Source organism: Amblyraja radiata, chromosome 13 (genome assembly GCF_010909765.2).
Source record: "Amblyraja radiata isolate CabotCenter1 chromosome 13, sAmbRad1.1.pri, whole genome shotgun sequence".
Lineage (NCBI taxonomy): Eukaryota > Metazoa > Chordata > Chondrichthyes > Rajiformes > Rajidae > Amblyraja > Amblyraja radiata.
The window spans coordinates 46,786,905-46,803,068 of NC_045968.1; the positions used below are offsets into that span (position 1 = coordinate 46,786,905).

General features: G+C 42.3%; 1 protein-coding gene across 3 annotated transcripts in view; it reads right to left on the bottom strand.

Moving 5' to 3' along the window:
- rhbdd1 (rhomboid domain containing 1) overlaps window positions 1-16,164 on the bottom strand; it is a 62,232-nt gene that overhangs the window by 35,550 nt on the left and 10,518 nt on the right. For 2 of the 3 annotated variants that reach the window (XM_033031983.1, XM_033031985.1), the window contains exon 2: window positions 1,777-2,300. In XM_033031983.1, coding sequence (XP_032887874.1) covers window positions 1,777-2,209 — 433 coding nt within the window. In that variant the 5' untranslated portion in view covers window positions 2,210-2,300. Of the gene's footprint in view, window positions 1-1,776; window positions 2,301-2,905; window positions 3,013-16,164 lie in introns of those variants that run through there. The other variant, XM_033031984.1, reaches the window with a different exon arrangement.

The following is a 16,164-nucleotide window of genomic DNA, read 5'->3' on the forward strand; positions in this document are numbered from 1 at the left end:
ACATGGATAGGTGATGTTTCAGTTCAGGACCCTTCGTCACGCTGCAGTCAAAGAAGGGTCCCAGTCCAAAACGCGCTTATCCATATCTTCAGAGATGCTGCCTGACCAGCTGTGTTACTCAAGTATTTAGTGTCTTTTTTCATTCCCATGGAAGTTCTAATTTCCATTGTTCTTGTGGACTAAAGCTGGTGGAACTGTTGTTATCCTGTAAACCAACAGCTGTGCTTGGTCCCGGGTTGCACCAGTGGCTTTCTGCAAGGGACTGGTTAAGCCTGGCTCATTCACAGCTGTCCCTAATAAAATGAATGAAAGACATCAGGCGCTAGGAAAAAGGTTACCCTATTTTCACTGTCTTTAATGTGTCAACTGTTAAACATATATGGTTTTAAATGTGTCCCGCGTGCTATTGATTGTTTGTGAATGTCAAACACATTATGACAAACATTCTAAGGCTTCATGACAGCTGGTGAAATGAGGTCAGGGCCTAACAAGCTGTCAAAGCCATTCATGGCTGCAGCAGGTGACTATACGGAGACAGTCTAATGCTGCCTGCCACCATAAGCACTGAGAGATTGCTTTCCAGTGCAAACTGTGGCAGGGACATGCAGAAAAACTAGAGCGGGCCAAGGAAAGCCGGGGCAACCAAAGTTCTAGTTTCTATCACATTGCTAAAACGTTTTGCGTTTGATTTCCACTTCCCTTTCATTTGTGTTGCTAATTTACTTCACACACATGAAAAAATAATTGGAGTTGTTCGGCAGTTATTTTAAGACTCAGTTGAGAGTCCACCACATGGCTACATCTGGGGACACATATAAGCCAGAACAAAATAAGCACAGCAAATGTTCTTCCCTGGAAGATTATTGAACCAGGTCAACTTTTTGTACGGCAGTCTGGTGACACTATTATCGTCAAAAGCTTTTTATTCCGGATTTATTTAATTATGTGAATATAAATATCCACCCATCTTCTTGAAATTCAATGGTCTCCAGATCAATACTCCAGGTCTCTGGATTCTAGTCTGGTAACTTAACATATAAAGCAAGGCCACTATTTTAGCTTTATAAATCTCTATCATGAACACAGCCACATATTTGGGGGTAGTTTAATGACATGTACTGATCACGTTGGATCTAATATTTTAGTTTAGTTTATCTTATTGATACAGCATAGAAACAGGCCCTTCAACCCACCGAGTGCGCGCCGACCTGCGATCGCTGCTCACTGACACTACTCTACACACACTAGGAACAAGTTACAATTATACCAAGCCAATTAACCTACAAACCTGTAGGTCTTTGGAGTATGGGAGAAAACGGAGCACCCGGAGAAAACCCATGCGGTCACAGGGAAAAAGTACAAACTCTGTAAGGACAGTAACCATAGGAAGGATCAAACCCAGGTCTCTGGCACTGTAAGGCAGCAACTCTACCGCTGCGCCACCATGCAACCCACTTTGAGTACCTCCCAACTTTGTAGGTTTGCCATTAACAATGCAGTGCATTGCAGATTCTTTAAAAATCAGCCTTGAAGATCACACTTTGGTTTGCGACTTCTAGTTTCTCTACCTATAAAAAATGTTCGTCTCACCAGATATGTGTAATGAACGAGGTTTAATAGGTTAGCACACCAAGCAATAAAATATCTTGAATATACATAGAAGTTTAGGGTGAGAGCTGAGTTGGAGTAGTTTTCTTAAATATGAAAAGGGCAAAGATTTCTTGCAGTAACATATCGCGGTGATGAACGCAAGATTCAACCAGTGAACCTACTTACCTGAGAAACCAACTGCACATTGCATTTTATAGGACTGGTCCTCCATCAGTTCTGCTAGGATTGTTTCCAGCAGTAAGTAGATAATTCCAGTCATCACTGAGAACACCGACAGCATGAAGGCAAACCAGTTGCTGCCAATCCTTTGCTCCAGTCGAATTCCTTTGTATAGCATTGACACCATGTTGAAATATAGGTGCCAGTCGTCGGCATGGTGAAATGGTGAAAAGAAAAGCCGTTTCCAGTCATTTCTGTTCCACGTTTCTTGCACGTTGATGCAAACATTCATTAATGGCTGAATCGGTGATAAATATAGAAAGATATTCAGTGCCATCGTCATCAGTGTGACCGGTGGGATATTTTCAAATCCCACATGGAATAGCTGGCTCAGGAGTAGAAAGAGTCCCAGGTTTCCCCCTCGTCGCCTGGAATACATGATTCCCTTTGGTCGATAAACAGTTTGAGCAGTGGTTAGAGTTCTTTGGATTAGTTAAGACTGTAATCAGCTGCAGATTGATCAAATTTACCTGAAATGACAAAAACACACAAGTTATACAGCACACATTAACAGAAATTTTGATGGAGAAATTTTAGCAATACATTGGCAAAAATAAAATCTTGCTCTACTCAATACTGCCATTTCGTACTATAATCTACTTGGCTCAATCTTTTTATTTCTTTTCTCTAAAATATCCACAATGCTTAATAACCATCCATTTTATTGTATAACATCAAAATCAAGTTGAATGAACATAAAAGCCTGCAGTTACTGGAAATCTGGAATAAAAAACAGAAAAAAGGCGCAACCATTCAATAGATCAGACAGCATCTGTGGAAAGTGAAAGAAGGTTAGCATTTCAGGTTGAAGACCCTTCATCAGAACTTGAAAAGGCAGAGAGCAAGTTGACATTGTTGGAGAGAGGGTGGGAGAGGAATGGACAGGAGAAAGGGAGCATCGCTGATAATGTGGGGCCAAGGTTGCCATGGTCGTTTAAATGGTTAACAGGGACATTTGGAGAGTGAAAAGGAACAAAGAATATTATAGTTATGAACTGAGGGCAGTTAGAGAGTGAGAACACAAGCAAGACCAGTTGAGATGCATCTGCAAACTAGACTTAACAAACAATTCTACCTCTAATTGATTTTAAGTCCGGCAATGATTTAATTGCCCTGCTGGTGCACAGAAAAAATGAGTTAGATCGAAAGGTTCAGACTTCAGGAACAGAGAGCTAACATGCTCTGCTGGCAAAAAATCAAGAGTCAACAGATAGTTTAACTGTCATATGTACTAAACAAAACAATAAAATTCTTACATGCAGCAGCAAAACAGATCTGTAATCACAGTACTCACTAGAGAATATAGTAAACAAAGACAATCATAAAAAAATAATATTAGTTCAAAACAAAGCAAAAGTCTGAAGTCCCTAGTGCAATCATGACAGTTTGTAGTTCGAAATGTAAGTGGTACTAGACCAAGTGAGACCCGTTGGGTCCTATCCACCAACGCTGGGGGGGGGGCGGCATCACAGGGGAGGGCTGGTCCCCGAACGCAATATTCCACCACTCACCCACAGGTCCCAATACTCACCACTCGCTAGAGAGAAGGGAGGTAGAGAGGGCGGGGGGTAGAGATGGAGATGGGGCAGAGAGGGGGGGGGGGGGGGGTAGAGAGGGAGGGTGGTAGAGGGGGGGGTGGTAGAGAGGGAGGGGTGGTAGAGGGAGGAGGGATAGAGAGGGAGGAGGGATAGAGGGAGGGGGGTAGAGAGGGAGAGGGGGGGCAGAGAGGAGAGGGGGGCAGAGAGGGGGGTCAGAGAGGGAGTTGGAGGGGGGTTAGAGAGGGAGCGTAGAGAGGGAGGGGTAGAGAGGGAGGGGCGGGTTAGAGAAGGAGGGGGAGGGCGGTAGAGAGGCAGGGGGAGGGAGGCAGAGAGGGAGGGGGAGGGGGGTAGAGAGGGATGGGGTAGAGAGGGATGGGGGGGGGTAGAGAGGGAGAAGGAGGGTGCGTTTTCAGGCTGTTTTTAACAACCTCGACGGGAATAATGTGAGTAGAATGTGTGAAAATGGGAAGGCTGTGGCCTAGTGTTGGAAGAAAATAGGAATTAACCAGATTGTGCCCAGATGACACAAACACACACACACATAGACATACACACAAACAAGAGAAGAGTTTTAGTATAATAGATTGTAGAGTTCACTAGCCAGATGGTTATTGGCAAGAAGCTGTTCTTGATCCTGGAGGTTACTGATTTCAGACTCCTGTACCTTCTTCCTGATGGCAGGAGTGAAATGAGAGCATGGTCAGTGTGGTGTGGGTCATAGATGATGCTGGCTGCATTTTTGAAGCACCACTTCCTCTAGATTCCTTTGTTCGTCAGTCCATAAGACATAGGAGCCGAATTAGGCCATTCAGCCCATTAAATCTACTCTGATATTCAGTCATGGCTAATCCATCTTTCCCTCTCAACCCCATTCTTCTGCCTTCTCTCTGTAAAATTTGACACCCTAACTAATCAAGTACCGATCAATCTCCACTTTGAAAATACCCATGGTCAAGCCCTGTACAGCCGTCTGTAGCAATGAATTCCACAGATTCAAAGACTTTGATGGTGTTCCTGAGCATTTGAGGCTGTGACACAACCAGTCAATAAGCTTTCTATTGTACACCTGTGTTAAAGTTCAAGATAGTATTTGTCAACATACCAAATCTCCTCAATCTTCTACAGAGTTAGATGCATTGATTTTTTAAATGATTGCATCAGTGTGCTGGGTCCAGAAAAGATGTTCAGGGATATCCACACCTAGGAAGTTGACGTAGTTGACTCTCTCCACTACTGACCTGTCATGGATCCTCAGCCTTCCACTTCTAAAGCCAACATTTGCTTTTTGTCTTACTGATATTGAGAGCAAGGTTGTTGTTCTGGCACCAGTCAATCAGATGTTCGATCTCTCTCCGATACTCTGACTCATCATTAACTGTAATTCGCCCAACAATTGAGGTGTCATCGGTGAATTTAAAGTGGAGTTGGAACTGTGTCTGGCTACATTGTATAGAGTGAGTAAATTAAATTTAATCTAAATAAGTATGTGGTATTGCATTCAGTTCAATGCAATTAGGTAAGAAAGTACACAATAAAGAGAAGGATTTTAAACGTTGTGGAGGAACAGAAGAACCTTGGAGTTTAGTGTCTGCAGCTACTTAAAGGGAAAATAAACATGGTGGGTAAAAAGACATGTGCGATTATTTTTCCCTATTAATATAGAATAGAAGAATAGAGAATTATGCTGAACGCGTGCTTGAACACTGCAGTTCTGAACACCAAATTATAGGCAACAACGTAATTGCAAAGGAAATCTATATTATTATAAAACTCTGATCTTGGATGTTTTATGTATTTGTTTGTTTGCTTGTTAATTTGCTTGTGTGTTTGATTCTCTTTTTTGTTGATTCACATCTCCTCGAAAACACGACGAGCTAACGGTGACATTTTTACATATTCCGGTAGAGATTTACCTCAAGATGTCAAAAATCGCCTCATCTGAAAATTGGATTCATTTTCTCTTGAGTTATTTCTTCAAATTCTTCTCAAATCTGAGATCTTTTTAAAATCTAACGAGCTGATGATGTCGCAATGGCTTCCGCAGCGCTCAGCCCCGGGCTCTAGATTGAAGCCGATGACGAGTTACGTTAACCCTCCCCCCCGACTCAGTCATTTTGTCGCCTCCCGACTCACAGACGATTCGCACCGCCCCACCCACAGCCCAGCCGCCCAGCAGCCCTACCCTCAGGGCTCTGGATTGAAGCCGCTGAAATCAAAGTATGCTCGCGCCTCGGCTCGGGTTTCCTGAGAGAACCCGAGTGATGCCGAGGAGCACCCGAGTGATGACGTCGCAAAGAGCCACACGCAACATGCTCGCGCCTCGGCTTCGGCTTTCCCGACAACAATCCTGAGAACTTTGTACTAGAGTCGGGCCCTGTACTAGAGCTCTCTCCTCTCTCCTCTCCCCGGACTCTCTCCGCTTTTCGCAAGCCGCTTCGCCTCCGCCCCTGGCTCCCCTCCTCCTCTCCCCCTCTACTCTCATCTTCCTCCCTCTACTGCTCATCAGCCCCCCTAGCCCTCAGCCTCTACCCCCCTCCTCTCTCGGTCCACCAGCCTCATCCCCCTCCAACCCCGCTCCCATGGCCTTCCCCCCTCTTCCCCACTCCTCTCGTGCCTTCCTCCTCTCTCTCCCCCTACCCTCCCCTCTCTCTCCCCTATCTCTCTGCCCCCCCTTCCCCCCTGCCTCTCTCCCTTCCCCCCCCCTCTCCCTCCCCCTCTCACCCCTTCCCCCCCATGTGTGTGGGGTGGTTAGTGTGTACGTGACGCCGCAGCCCCCCCTCCCCGCAACCATGCGTTGAGGGGACGGGACCCAACGGGTCCCCCTTGGTCTAGTGATTCATAAAGTTGTTGTCAAGATTATGAAGAAAGATTGGATTAGCTGGGATTATTTTCTTTGAAATAGAAGTGAAAGGAGACTTTACGTTTTTAACATGATGAGGGGCCTACATATAGGAAATAGGAAGGAGCGTTTCCCTTAGCAGCATGACACACCAGAAGGTACTGTTTTAAGTAATTAGAAAAATAGAGGGGGGGAAAGGAAAAAAACTCACTGAGTGTTGTGAACCTGGATCTCACTTCCTGAGAAAATTAAAGGGGACAAGATCCTCACCACATTAAAACAATATCTGAATGTGCATTTGAAGAACTGTACAGTATCATGGATCAAGTGCTAAAATGTGAGATTAGGCCAAATTGCTCTTTATCAAACAGCAAGGCCAAGAAATCTCCTTGTGACTCAAATTTTCTATGATCATATGATGGAAAGATTCCTGGGGCTTCCAGATATTTTTTTCCAATATACAATGCAAAGAAATAGAACTATCCAAACTAAAAACTAGAAATGTGCCTGATTACCACTGAGCATGATGTATCAATAAAGTAATATTTTACCATTCAGATAATTCTGCCCAAATCATCTGATTAAATAGGGAGATGATAGATTAAATAACCCCAGGAAGTTCAATTCATGACAGGTGGGAAGAAAGGAATGGCATCTCATCTGTAGCTAATATCCAACATCGGTGATTGGAACAAATTATGTGTGGAACAAAATTAAGAACAAGTATGTTCCGCAGAATTAACAGTATATAAATCTGTTCATTACAGGCATGTATGCTCATTCAGCTCATTGATAAAAACCTGTCTCTTGTTTTCTACATGCTTTCAATTTTAATTCTGGTTCTTCAACATAAGTTCAAGACATTTTTCATGTTAGAACATCTATATTGATTATCTACACCGCGCAAAATGTGGAAGAAAAATAAATCAGAAAACAGGAAAACTATAGCTCTGAAAGATTTCAATGAGGAATGGCTTATGCCTTTGATGCCATCAATTTGTCTTTAAGGAACAGATTTACCCACTTAATGGAAAACTAAAATGCCCGGGGAAATGGTGAATCCACAGCAGATGTGGAGCATTCAGTACTCTGACCCACTCTATCATCATTACCCTTTGTACACAAGACAGAAGCACATTCTTTCCTTTAAAAATAACTATCAGAGTGGACTGGTTTTAGTTTTTGTTTCAAGATACAGTGTGGAAACAGGCCCTTTGGTCCACCAAGTCAATGCCGATCAGGGATCCCCGGACACTAGTTCTAGCGTTATTACAAAACCTACCATCAGCGGTGCTACAGATCTGCCACTGCCTGTGCGTGCGATTCCGGAGGCTTTGGGGGGGGGGGGGGGGGGGATTAAAATGCAGGTTTGTATTGGTTGTCGGAGAGGGATTTCCTCGGGCTGCTAGCTGATGAAGAAAAATTGTTTGGGCACCATTCGCGGGTTTAAAAAAAATAATTTGCTGGACGATTGCGTTGCTGGATTAAACTTAAAAGCGACTATTCACGCCTTCAACATCACAGATCGCAATATCAGGACAAAACAAGTATATCATTTATTTAACATATTATCTTGCTTTTTGGTGTGGCTTCATTTTAATCTTATGAATAAAAATGTTATTTAGGCATGTTACGAATCGGCCATGTCTTGCCAGCCGATAAGAGCTTAAAATGTATGGCAACGGCAACATTCCAATCGATAACATTATAGAAACATCCACTCTCAAGATAATCAAATGTCTTTTTTTTTGCACAATCATGACATAAGAACATCTAAATCATCTATATTTTGTGTTATTGTCTATCCATGATCAATATTTTCATACTAAATATCCACAGTACAATTTTAGTCAGATGTATTGTGCAAAAATAATGATTTTGATTATCTTGAGAGTGGATGTTTCTGGATTAATTTATGGGAATTAAACATTAAATTCCTTCCATTTGGCACATAAATTCATGACAGTGAGATTTAAAAATCATGTTATATTATGAATTATTGTGTGAATGGGATCAGTTTGTTATTTGTTATTTGGATATATTAAGGCTATTTACATTTTTAGCCTTTTCTTAAGAAATGGATAGATTAATTTAATTAGATGAATTGAATTTAGATGAATTGATTAGATGAATTTAATTGTTTTGATGAAACTGATGAATATGAATTTATTGTTGGGTATTTACTATTTGTTTTAGCATTTAACTTTATAATTTCTACCTTATTTTCTAAAACTGCAAATAATAACTTGTTTCTGTTAATGCTGTTCAGTGTTTTTTTTTCTTTACATTTTAAACAGATGTCTCCGAAGAAGAAATGCAAAATTGTCAATCAAAATGTCCAGCAAAAGAGACTGATTTAGACAGCATTCGCAGAGATTATCCGAATTAGGAATACTCCAAATGTGATGATCTACAGGACATTCTTAATGGGAAAGTAGTGGGCAGAAAGGCATGTCATGCGTGGTTTGAAGAGAAAAAACTTGTAGTTTACAATGCCAACATTGAAAAGTTGAGGGAAAAAAAGGTGTACAGAGTTGCTTATTGGTTACAATCTGAGGAGTATAATGATGCTACTGATTATGATATGCCAATGTACCAGCTAGCAACTGATCTTCTCCATAAAGACTTGGTCTTTTGCTAGAAATTGTAATTTCTTTACCTGTCTGTTACGGACTTACAGCATATAATACAATAATATTAAAGTTCTGATCTTGAGAATATCACATTTTTTAATTTTCAAGGCAGTCTGGGTGTTTATTACTATTTCCGTCACAACGGTCAATTTTGTAATTAGTTATAATTAGGTAACTAACTAATTATATGCTTTAATTTCAGTACATCCACGTAAGATGTTTTATATTTGTTTCAGAATGATTCAATCTATAATAACTGAAAATTTCATTGTTCTCTTAATTTTTAAGAAAGTTATGGGCTTTTGACTGTCCTCGATCACAGCTTTTGTGTTAAGTCAATGGAAAAGCAATAGAGAACAAGATGCTAATTTCCGAGTATGAGAGTGCCCATAACTTTTTAAATACTGAAGATATCAAAGTGAATTAGGTATCAAATTAAAGTTATTTTTATGCTTTATCTGATGGAATAAATTACAAGCTTGATTTATAAAATCTCAAAATGTTGTAACTTTCCTACTAGTTCTATGTTATCCCTCTTTCGCATCCTACACATAAGGGGCAATTTACAGAAGCCAATTAACCTACAAACCTGCCCGCCTTTGGAATGTTGGAGGAAACCGGAGCTCTCAGAGAAAGCCAGTGCAATCACAGGGAGAGCGTGCACACTCCACACAGACAGCACCCGTTGTCAGGATCGAACCTTGCACTCTGGCACTGTGAGGCTGCAGCACTTTCACTGCACCAAGTTTGATGGGCTGAATGGCCTAAAGCGTGTAAGTGTTTAATATTGATGCCAGGTGTTATTTTATACTGTACTACAAGTGGCTAATGATATATCATTTCCTTTCAATGTTTGATATTACGTCCTGAACATTATGTTGCTCAAGAAGTTTCTCTTCCAAATAATTGCATTAGCTGTTAGTGCAAATGCGCAGAACAATGAGAAAAAAACTGGCATTTTTGCTGCACAACGAAGGGCGTAATTTAAATATGAAATGAATAAATGTAGAAGTAAACGAGTAATTATTTATACATGTCACTCCCCCTCCCCCCCAACTGGCAAATGCCCAACTTATGTACAGACCCTGCATATGAATGAGTATTTGGGAGATTGGAGATATGGATTTGCTGGCTGCTTGAAGCTGCAGGCATCTCCTGCGTGTGGGAGCTCAGTTCACAGCCGCATTTCCAAAATAAAAACATGAAAGTTAAGGAAATTGGGCAAGTTAATGAAGGTGTCTTACGGACAATCTGTATTACAGTCAAAGAGATGCTAGGCATCTTAAGACGCAAATATAGATACATCTCCTGGGACCAGATCAGTTATATCCAAGGACACTGTGGAAAGCTAGGGGCTACATTGCAAGAGTCCAAGCTGAGATATGAAAGTTCATTAGACACAGGTGAGGTGCTAGAATGTGGAAGCTGACTAATGTTGTGTCTCTATTTAAGAAGGGCTGCAAAGAAAAACTATTCGGTAGTAAGCCTAACATCCGTAATCGGAAAGTTACCGGAGAGGATTCAAGAGGATAAGATATACATACATTTGTAAAGACAGGTATTGATTAGGGATGGTCAATATGGCGTTGTGCATGGGAGATCATGTTTCACAAATCTGATTTTGCTTTTGGAAGAAATATGAAGATGATTTTCGAGGCCTGTGCTGTAGATGTAGTCTGTATGATTTTCGAGGCCTTTGATGAGGTTCTGCATGGTAGGCTGCTCTGGAGGGTTAGATTGCATGGGATCCAAGGAGAACTAGCTAACTGAATGTCGAATCTGCTTTATAATAGAAAGGAGAGTGTGGGGTAGATGGATGTTTTTAGGAGTGGAGAACTGTCACGAGTATTACAGTCAAGGGGGGACTAGGGCACGATCAGCCTTGATCACAATGAATGGTGGTGCTGGCTTGAAGGGCCAAATAGCCTCCTCCTGCATCTATTTTCCATGTTTCTATGAGTAGTGTGCTTCAGCGAATGGTGCTGGGGCCGATTGCTGTTTGACATCTATTTTGACGAATTGGATGAGTATGAATATAGCATGATTAGTAAGTTTTGCAGATGACAATTGGTGGTATCAGAGTCAGTGAAGATGGTTATCAAAAATTCTAGTGGTGTCGTGATCAGATGGGTAAATGGGCTGAGGAATGGCAAATGGCATTTAATTCAGATAATTATGAGTTGTTGCATTTTAGGCAATCAAACCAGGGCAGGATTTTCACAGTGATAGGTTGGGCCCTGGGGAGTGTTGCAGAGCAGAGGGATCCAGAAGTACAGGTACATAGTTTCCTGAATGTAGACTTGCAGGTAGATAGGATGGTGAAGAAAGCATTGGCCTTCATCAATCAAGGACTCAAGTATAGATTTGGTATGTTATGTTACAGTTGTACAAGATGTTAGTGAGGCTGCAACTGGCAAACTGTGATCAGTTTTGGTTAGCCTGCTATAGGAAATGTGCCATTAAACTGGTAAACTGTAGAAAAGATTTACAAGGATGTCATCAGGACTCAAGGGTCTGAGCAATAGGGAGAGGTTGGGCAGGCTTGGACTTGGTGCATAGGAGACCGGGGGTGCAACCACAGGAGATGCAACACCTGTCCCTTTACCTCCCCCCTCGACTCCAACTAAAGACCCAAAGACCCAGATGAGGCAGAGGTTCACTTGCACCTCCTCCAACGTCATCTACTGTATCCGCTGTTCCAGGTGTCAACTTCTCTACATCGGCGAGACCAAGTGCCGGCTCGGTGATCGTTTGGCTGAACACCTCCGCTCAGTCCGTCTTAACCTACCTGATCTCCTGGTGGCTCAGCACATAACTCCCCCTCCCATTCCCAATCTGACCTTTCTGTCCAGGGCCTCCTCCATCGTCAGTGAGGTCCAGCGCAAATTGGAGGAACAGCACATATTTCGCTTGTGTGGGTTACACCACAGAGGTATGAACATTGACTTCTCCAACTTCAGAGAGCCCTTGCTGTCTCTCTCCATCCCCTCCCCATCCCAGTTCTCCCACTAGTCTTACTGTCTCCAACTACATTCTATCTTTGTCCCGCCCCCTCCCCTGACATCAGTCTGAAGAAGGGTCTCGACCCTTAACGTCACCCATTCCTTCTTTCCCGAGATGCTGCCTGACCCGCTGAGTTACTCCAGCATTTTGCTTCTACCGGTGATCTTGTAGTGGTATATTAACAGATAGGTTGAATACACAGCCTTTTTCCCAGGAAATTGGTATCAAGGATTTGAGGGCATACGTTTAAAGTGAGAGGCAAAAAATGTTGTAGGAAACTGATGGGCAACTTATTCACGCAGGGTGCTTGGTACATGGAACAAGCTGCCAGAGGAGGTAGATGAGGCAAGGGCAATAACAGTATTTAAAAGACATTTAGACAGATACATGGATAGGAAAAGTTTAGAGGGTTACAGGACATATGGGACTAGCTTAAATGGGCATCTTGGTCAACATGGACGAGTTGGGCCAAAAGGCCTTTTTGCTTTGTATGACTCAATGATACAGAATCTTTGCAAAATCTGCCCTGGACTCTCCTTTCACTACAAAATGATTGGCTTTATCTTATTCATAAATATTCCTACGCCTTAAAAATTGAAATTCTGCATTCAGAAGTGGTCTACAGGAATGTATGTGTCCCCTTTGTAATGGCATGATATATTGCTATGTGTTTTAAAATGACAGAGATCGGTAATGAATTGAACAATGTAAAAACATAATTCTGCTTCCATAACTTATTTTATAGATATATTCATAACTTAGGTGGATGTGAATGTTTGTTCCAATGAATTGAGCACAGTGCTGCGATAACACAATGATAAACGTATTCAGCAATTCAATCATGGACCATGAAAGGCACTTTGGTTAAAAAAAACCCCATTAGGACAAGACCAGATGATCACAAGGATACATTTAGATACTGGTACACCAAAGGATAAACAGATGTTTTAAAATTAGGAATGTTAGATCATTAGAGTCATAGAGTCATAGAGTGATACAGTGTAGAAACAAGCCCTTCGGCCCAACTTGCCCACACCAGCCAACAATATCCCTGCTGCACTGGTCCCACCTCCCTGCGCTTAGTCCATATCCTTCCAAACCTGTCCTATCTATGTACCTGTCTGTTTCTTAAACGATGGGATAGTCCCAGCCTCAAATCCCTCCTCTGGCAGCTTGTTCCATACACCCACCACTGTCTGTGTGAAAAAGTTACTCCTCGGATTCCTATTAAATCTTTTAACCTTCACCTTAAACCAATGTCCTCTGGTCCTCGATTCCCCTACTCTGGGCAAGAGACTCTGTGCACCTACCCGATCTATTCCTCTCATGATTTTGTACACCTCTATAAGATTCCTCCTCTTCCTCCTGCGCTCACATCCTCTAGTCCCGGCAACATCCTTGTAAATGTTTTCTGACCCCTTTTGATTTGGACAAGGGAATCGAATGCAACATCTCCAAGTTTGCGGATGACACGAAGCTGGGGGGCAGTGTTTGCTGTGAGGAGGATGCTAGGAGGCTGCAAGGTGACTTGGATAGGTTGGGTGAGTGGGCAAATGCATGGCAGATGCAGTATAATGTGGATAAATGTGAGGTTATCTACTTTGGTGGCAAGAACAGGAAAGTAGACTATTATCTGAATGGTGGCCGATTAGGAAAAAGGGAGATGCAACGAGACCTGGGTATCATGGTACACCAGTCATTGAAAGTAGGCATGCAGGTGCAGCAGGCAGTGAAGAAAGCGAATAGTATGTCAGCATTCACAGCAAAAGGATGTGAGTATAGGAGCAGGGAGGTTCTACTGCAGATGTACAGGGCCTTGGTGAGACCACACCTGGAGTATTGTGTACAGTTTTGGTCTCCTAATCTGAGGAAAGACATTCTTGCCATAGAGGGAGTACAGAGAAGGTTCACCAAGCTGATTCCTGGGATGGCAGGACTTTCATATGAAGAAAGACTGGATAGACTCGGCTTGTATTCGCTTGAATTTAGAAGATTGAGGGGGGATCTTATAGAAACTTACAAAATTCTTAAGGGGTTGGACAGGCTAGATGCAGGAAGATTGTTCCCAATGTTGGGGAAGTCCAGAACACGGGGTCACAGTTTAAGGATAAGGAGGAAGTCTTTTAGGACCAAGATGGGAAAAACATTTTTCACACAGAGAGTGGTGAATCTGTGGAATTCTCTGCCACAGAAGGTAATTGAGGCCAGTTCATTGGCTATATTTAAGAGGGAGTTAGATGTGGCCCTTGTGGCTAAAGAGATCGGGGGGTATGGAGAGAAGGCAGGTACAGGATACCGAGTTAGATGATCAGCCATGATCATATTGAATGGCGGTGCAGGCTCGAAGGGCCGAATGGCCTACTCCTGCACCTATTTTCTATGTTTCTAGCTTGATAACATCTTTCCTATAACATGGTGCCCAGAACTGAAAATGTGGTCTCACCAACGTCTTATACAACTGCAACATGACCTCCCAACTTCTATACTCAATACTCTGATTGATGAAGGCCAAAGTGCCAAAAGCCTTTTTGACCACCTTATCTACCTGCGACTCGACCTTCAAGGAACCATGCACCTGTACTCCTAGATCCCTCTGTTCTGCACTACCCAGAGGCCTACCATTTGCTGTGTAGGTCCTGCCCTTGTTCGACGTTTCAAAATTCAACATCTCACAATTCAACTGTCTCTGCCTACATTCTATCTTTGTCCTTCCCCCTCCCATCAGTCTGAAGAAGGGTCTCCACCCAAAACGTCACCCATTCCTTCTCTCCAGAGATGTTGCCTCACCCGCTGAGTTACTCCAGCATTTTGTGTCCACCTTCAACATCAACATTGAATGGTATTAAATTCCATCAACCATTCCTCCACCCACCTGGCCAATCAATCTAGATCATGCTTCAATCTTTCACAACCATCTTCACTATCTGCAAAACCAAATTTGAACAAAGCTCACATTGTGGAAAGAGGGCGACAGAAACTTGCTTACAGTGCGCAGAATGCAGATTTGCCTTAAAATGGATGTTTTAGGCCATTGTTTAAAGCTACCCCTGTTTTGAACAGCATGCCGAGATTAAACAACAATTCAAAAACACTGGGCAAATTGTTTATTTTCTGCAAAAGACTTCCTAAGTCATGCCACCGCCTCCAAATGTACAAATATTAAGAATACCCTTCAAGCAAACTAAATGCCTCGACTAGGCCTGCCACGCGCCTGCATATTTGTTCAATAACATGAAAATAAATTAACATTGGAAAAAAAGAGGTCTATGAATAACATCTGCAGTTTCTTTGCTGTGCACAAAGTGATTTGTGTCAAGCATTTTAAATAATTCCAGAAACATAGTCCAGTAATTCCAGTCCAAAAAATAAACTTCCATCACTCTCTGCTTCCTTTTATCAACGCAATTCTCTATCTATGTTATGTTCCCTGCCAGTTTTCTTTCATAATCTATTTTCCCTTTCCTAATTAAGCCCTTTGTCCTCCTCTGCTGGACTCTGAATTTCTCCCAGTCCTCTGGTCGGCTGATTTTTCTGGCTAATTTGTACGCTTCATCTTTTGTTTTGTACTATCCCTGATTTCCCTTATTCTCCACGGATGCACTACCTTCCCTGAATTATTTTTTTGCCAAACTGGGATGAACAATTGTTGTAGTTCATCCATGCAGTCTTTAAATGCCTTCCATTGCATATCCACCGGCAACCCATTAAGAATCAATTGCCAGTCTATCTTGGCCAATTCACGTCTCATACCCTCAAAGTTACCTTTCTTTAAGTTCAGGACCCTTGTTTCTGAATTAACAATGTCACTCTCCATCCTAATGAAGAACTCAACCATATTATGGTCACTCTTGCCCAAGGGGCCACGCACAACAAGACTGCTAACTAACCCTTCCTCATTACTCAATACCCAATCTAGAATAGCCTGCTCTCTCGTTGGTTCCTCTACATGTTGGTTTAGAAAACTATCCCGCATACATTCCAAGAAATCCACTTCCTCAGCACCCTTGCCAATTTGATTCACCCAATCTATATGTAGATTGAAGTCACCCATTATAACTGTTTTACCTTTGTTGCACGCATTTCTAATTTCCTGTTTGATGCCATCCCCAACTACACTACTAGGTGGCCTGTACACAACACCCACTAGCGTTTTCTGCCCCTTAGTGTTTCGCAGCTCTACCCATATCGATTCCACATCCTCCAAGCTAATGTCCTTCCTTACTATTGCGTTAATCTGCTCTCTAACCAGCAACGCTACCCCACCTCCTTTCCCTTTCTGTCTATCCCTCCTGAATATTGAATATCCCTGGATGTTCAGCTC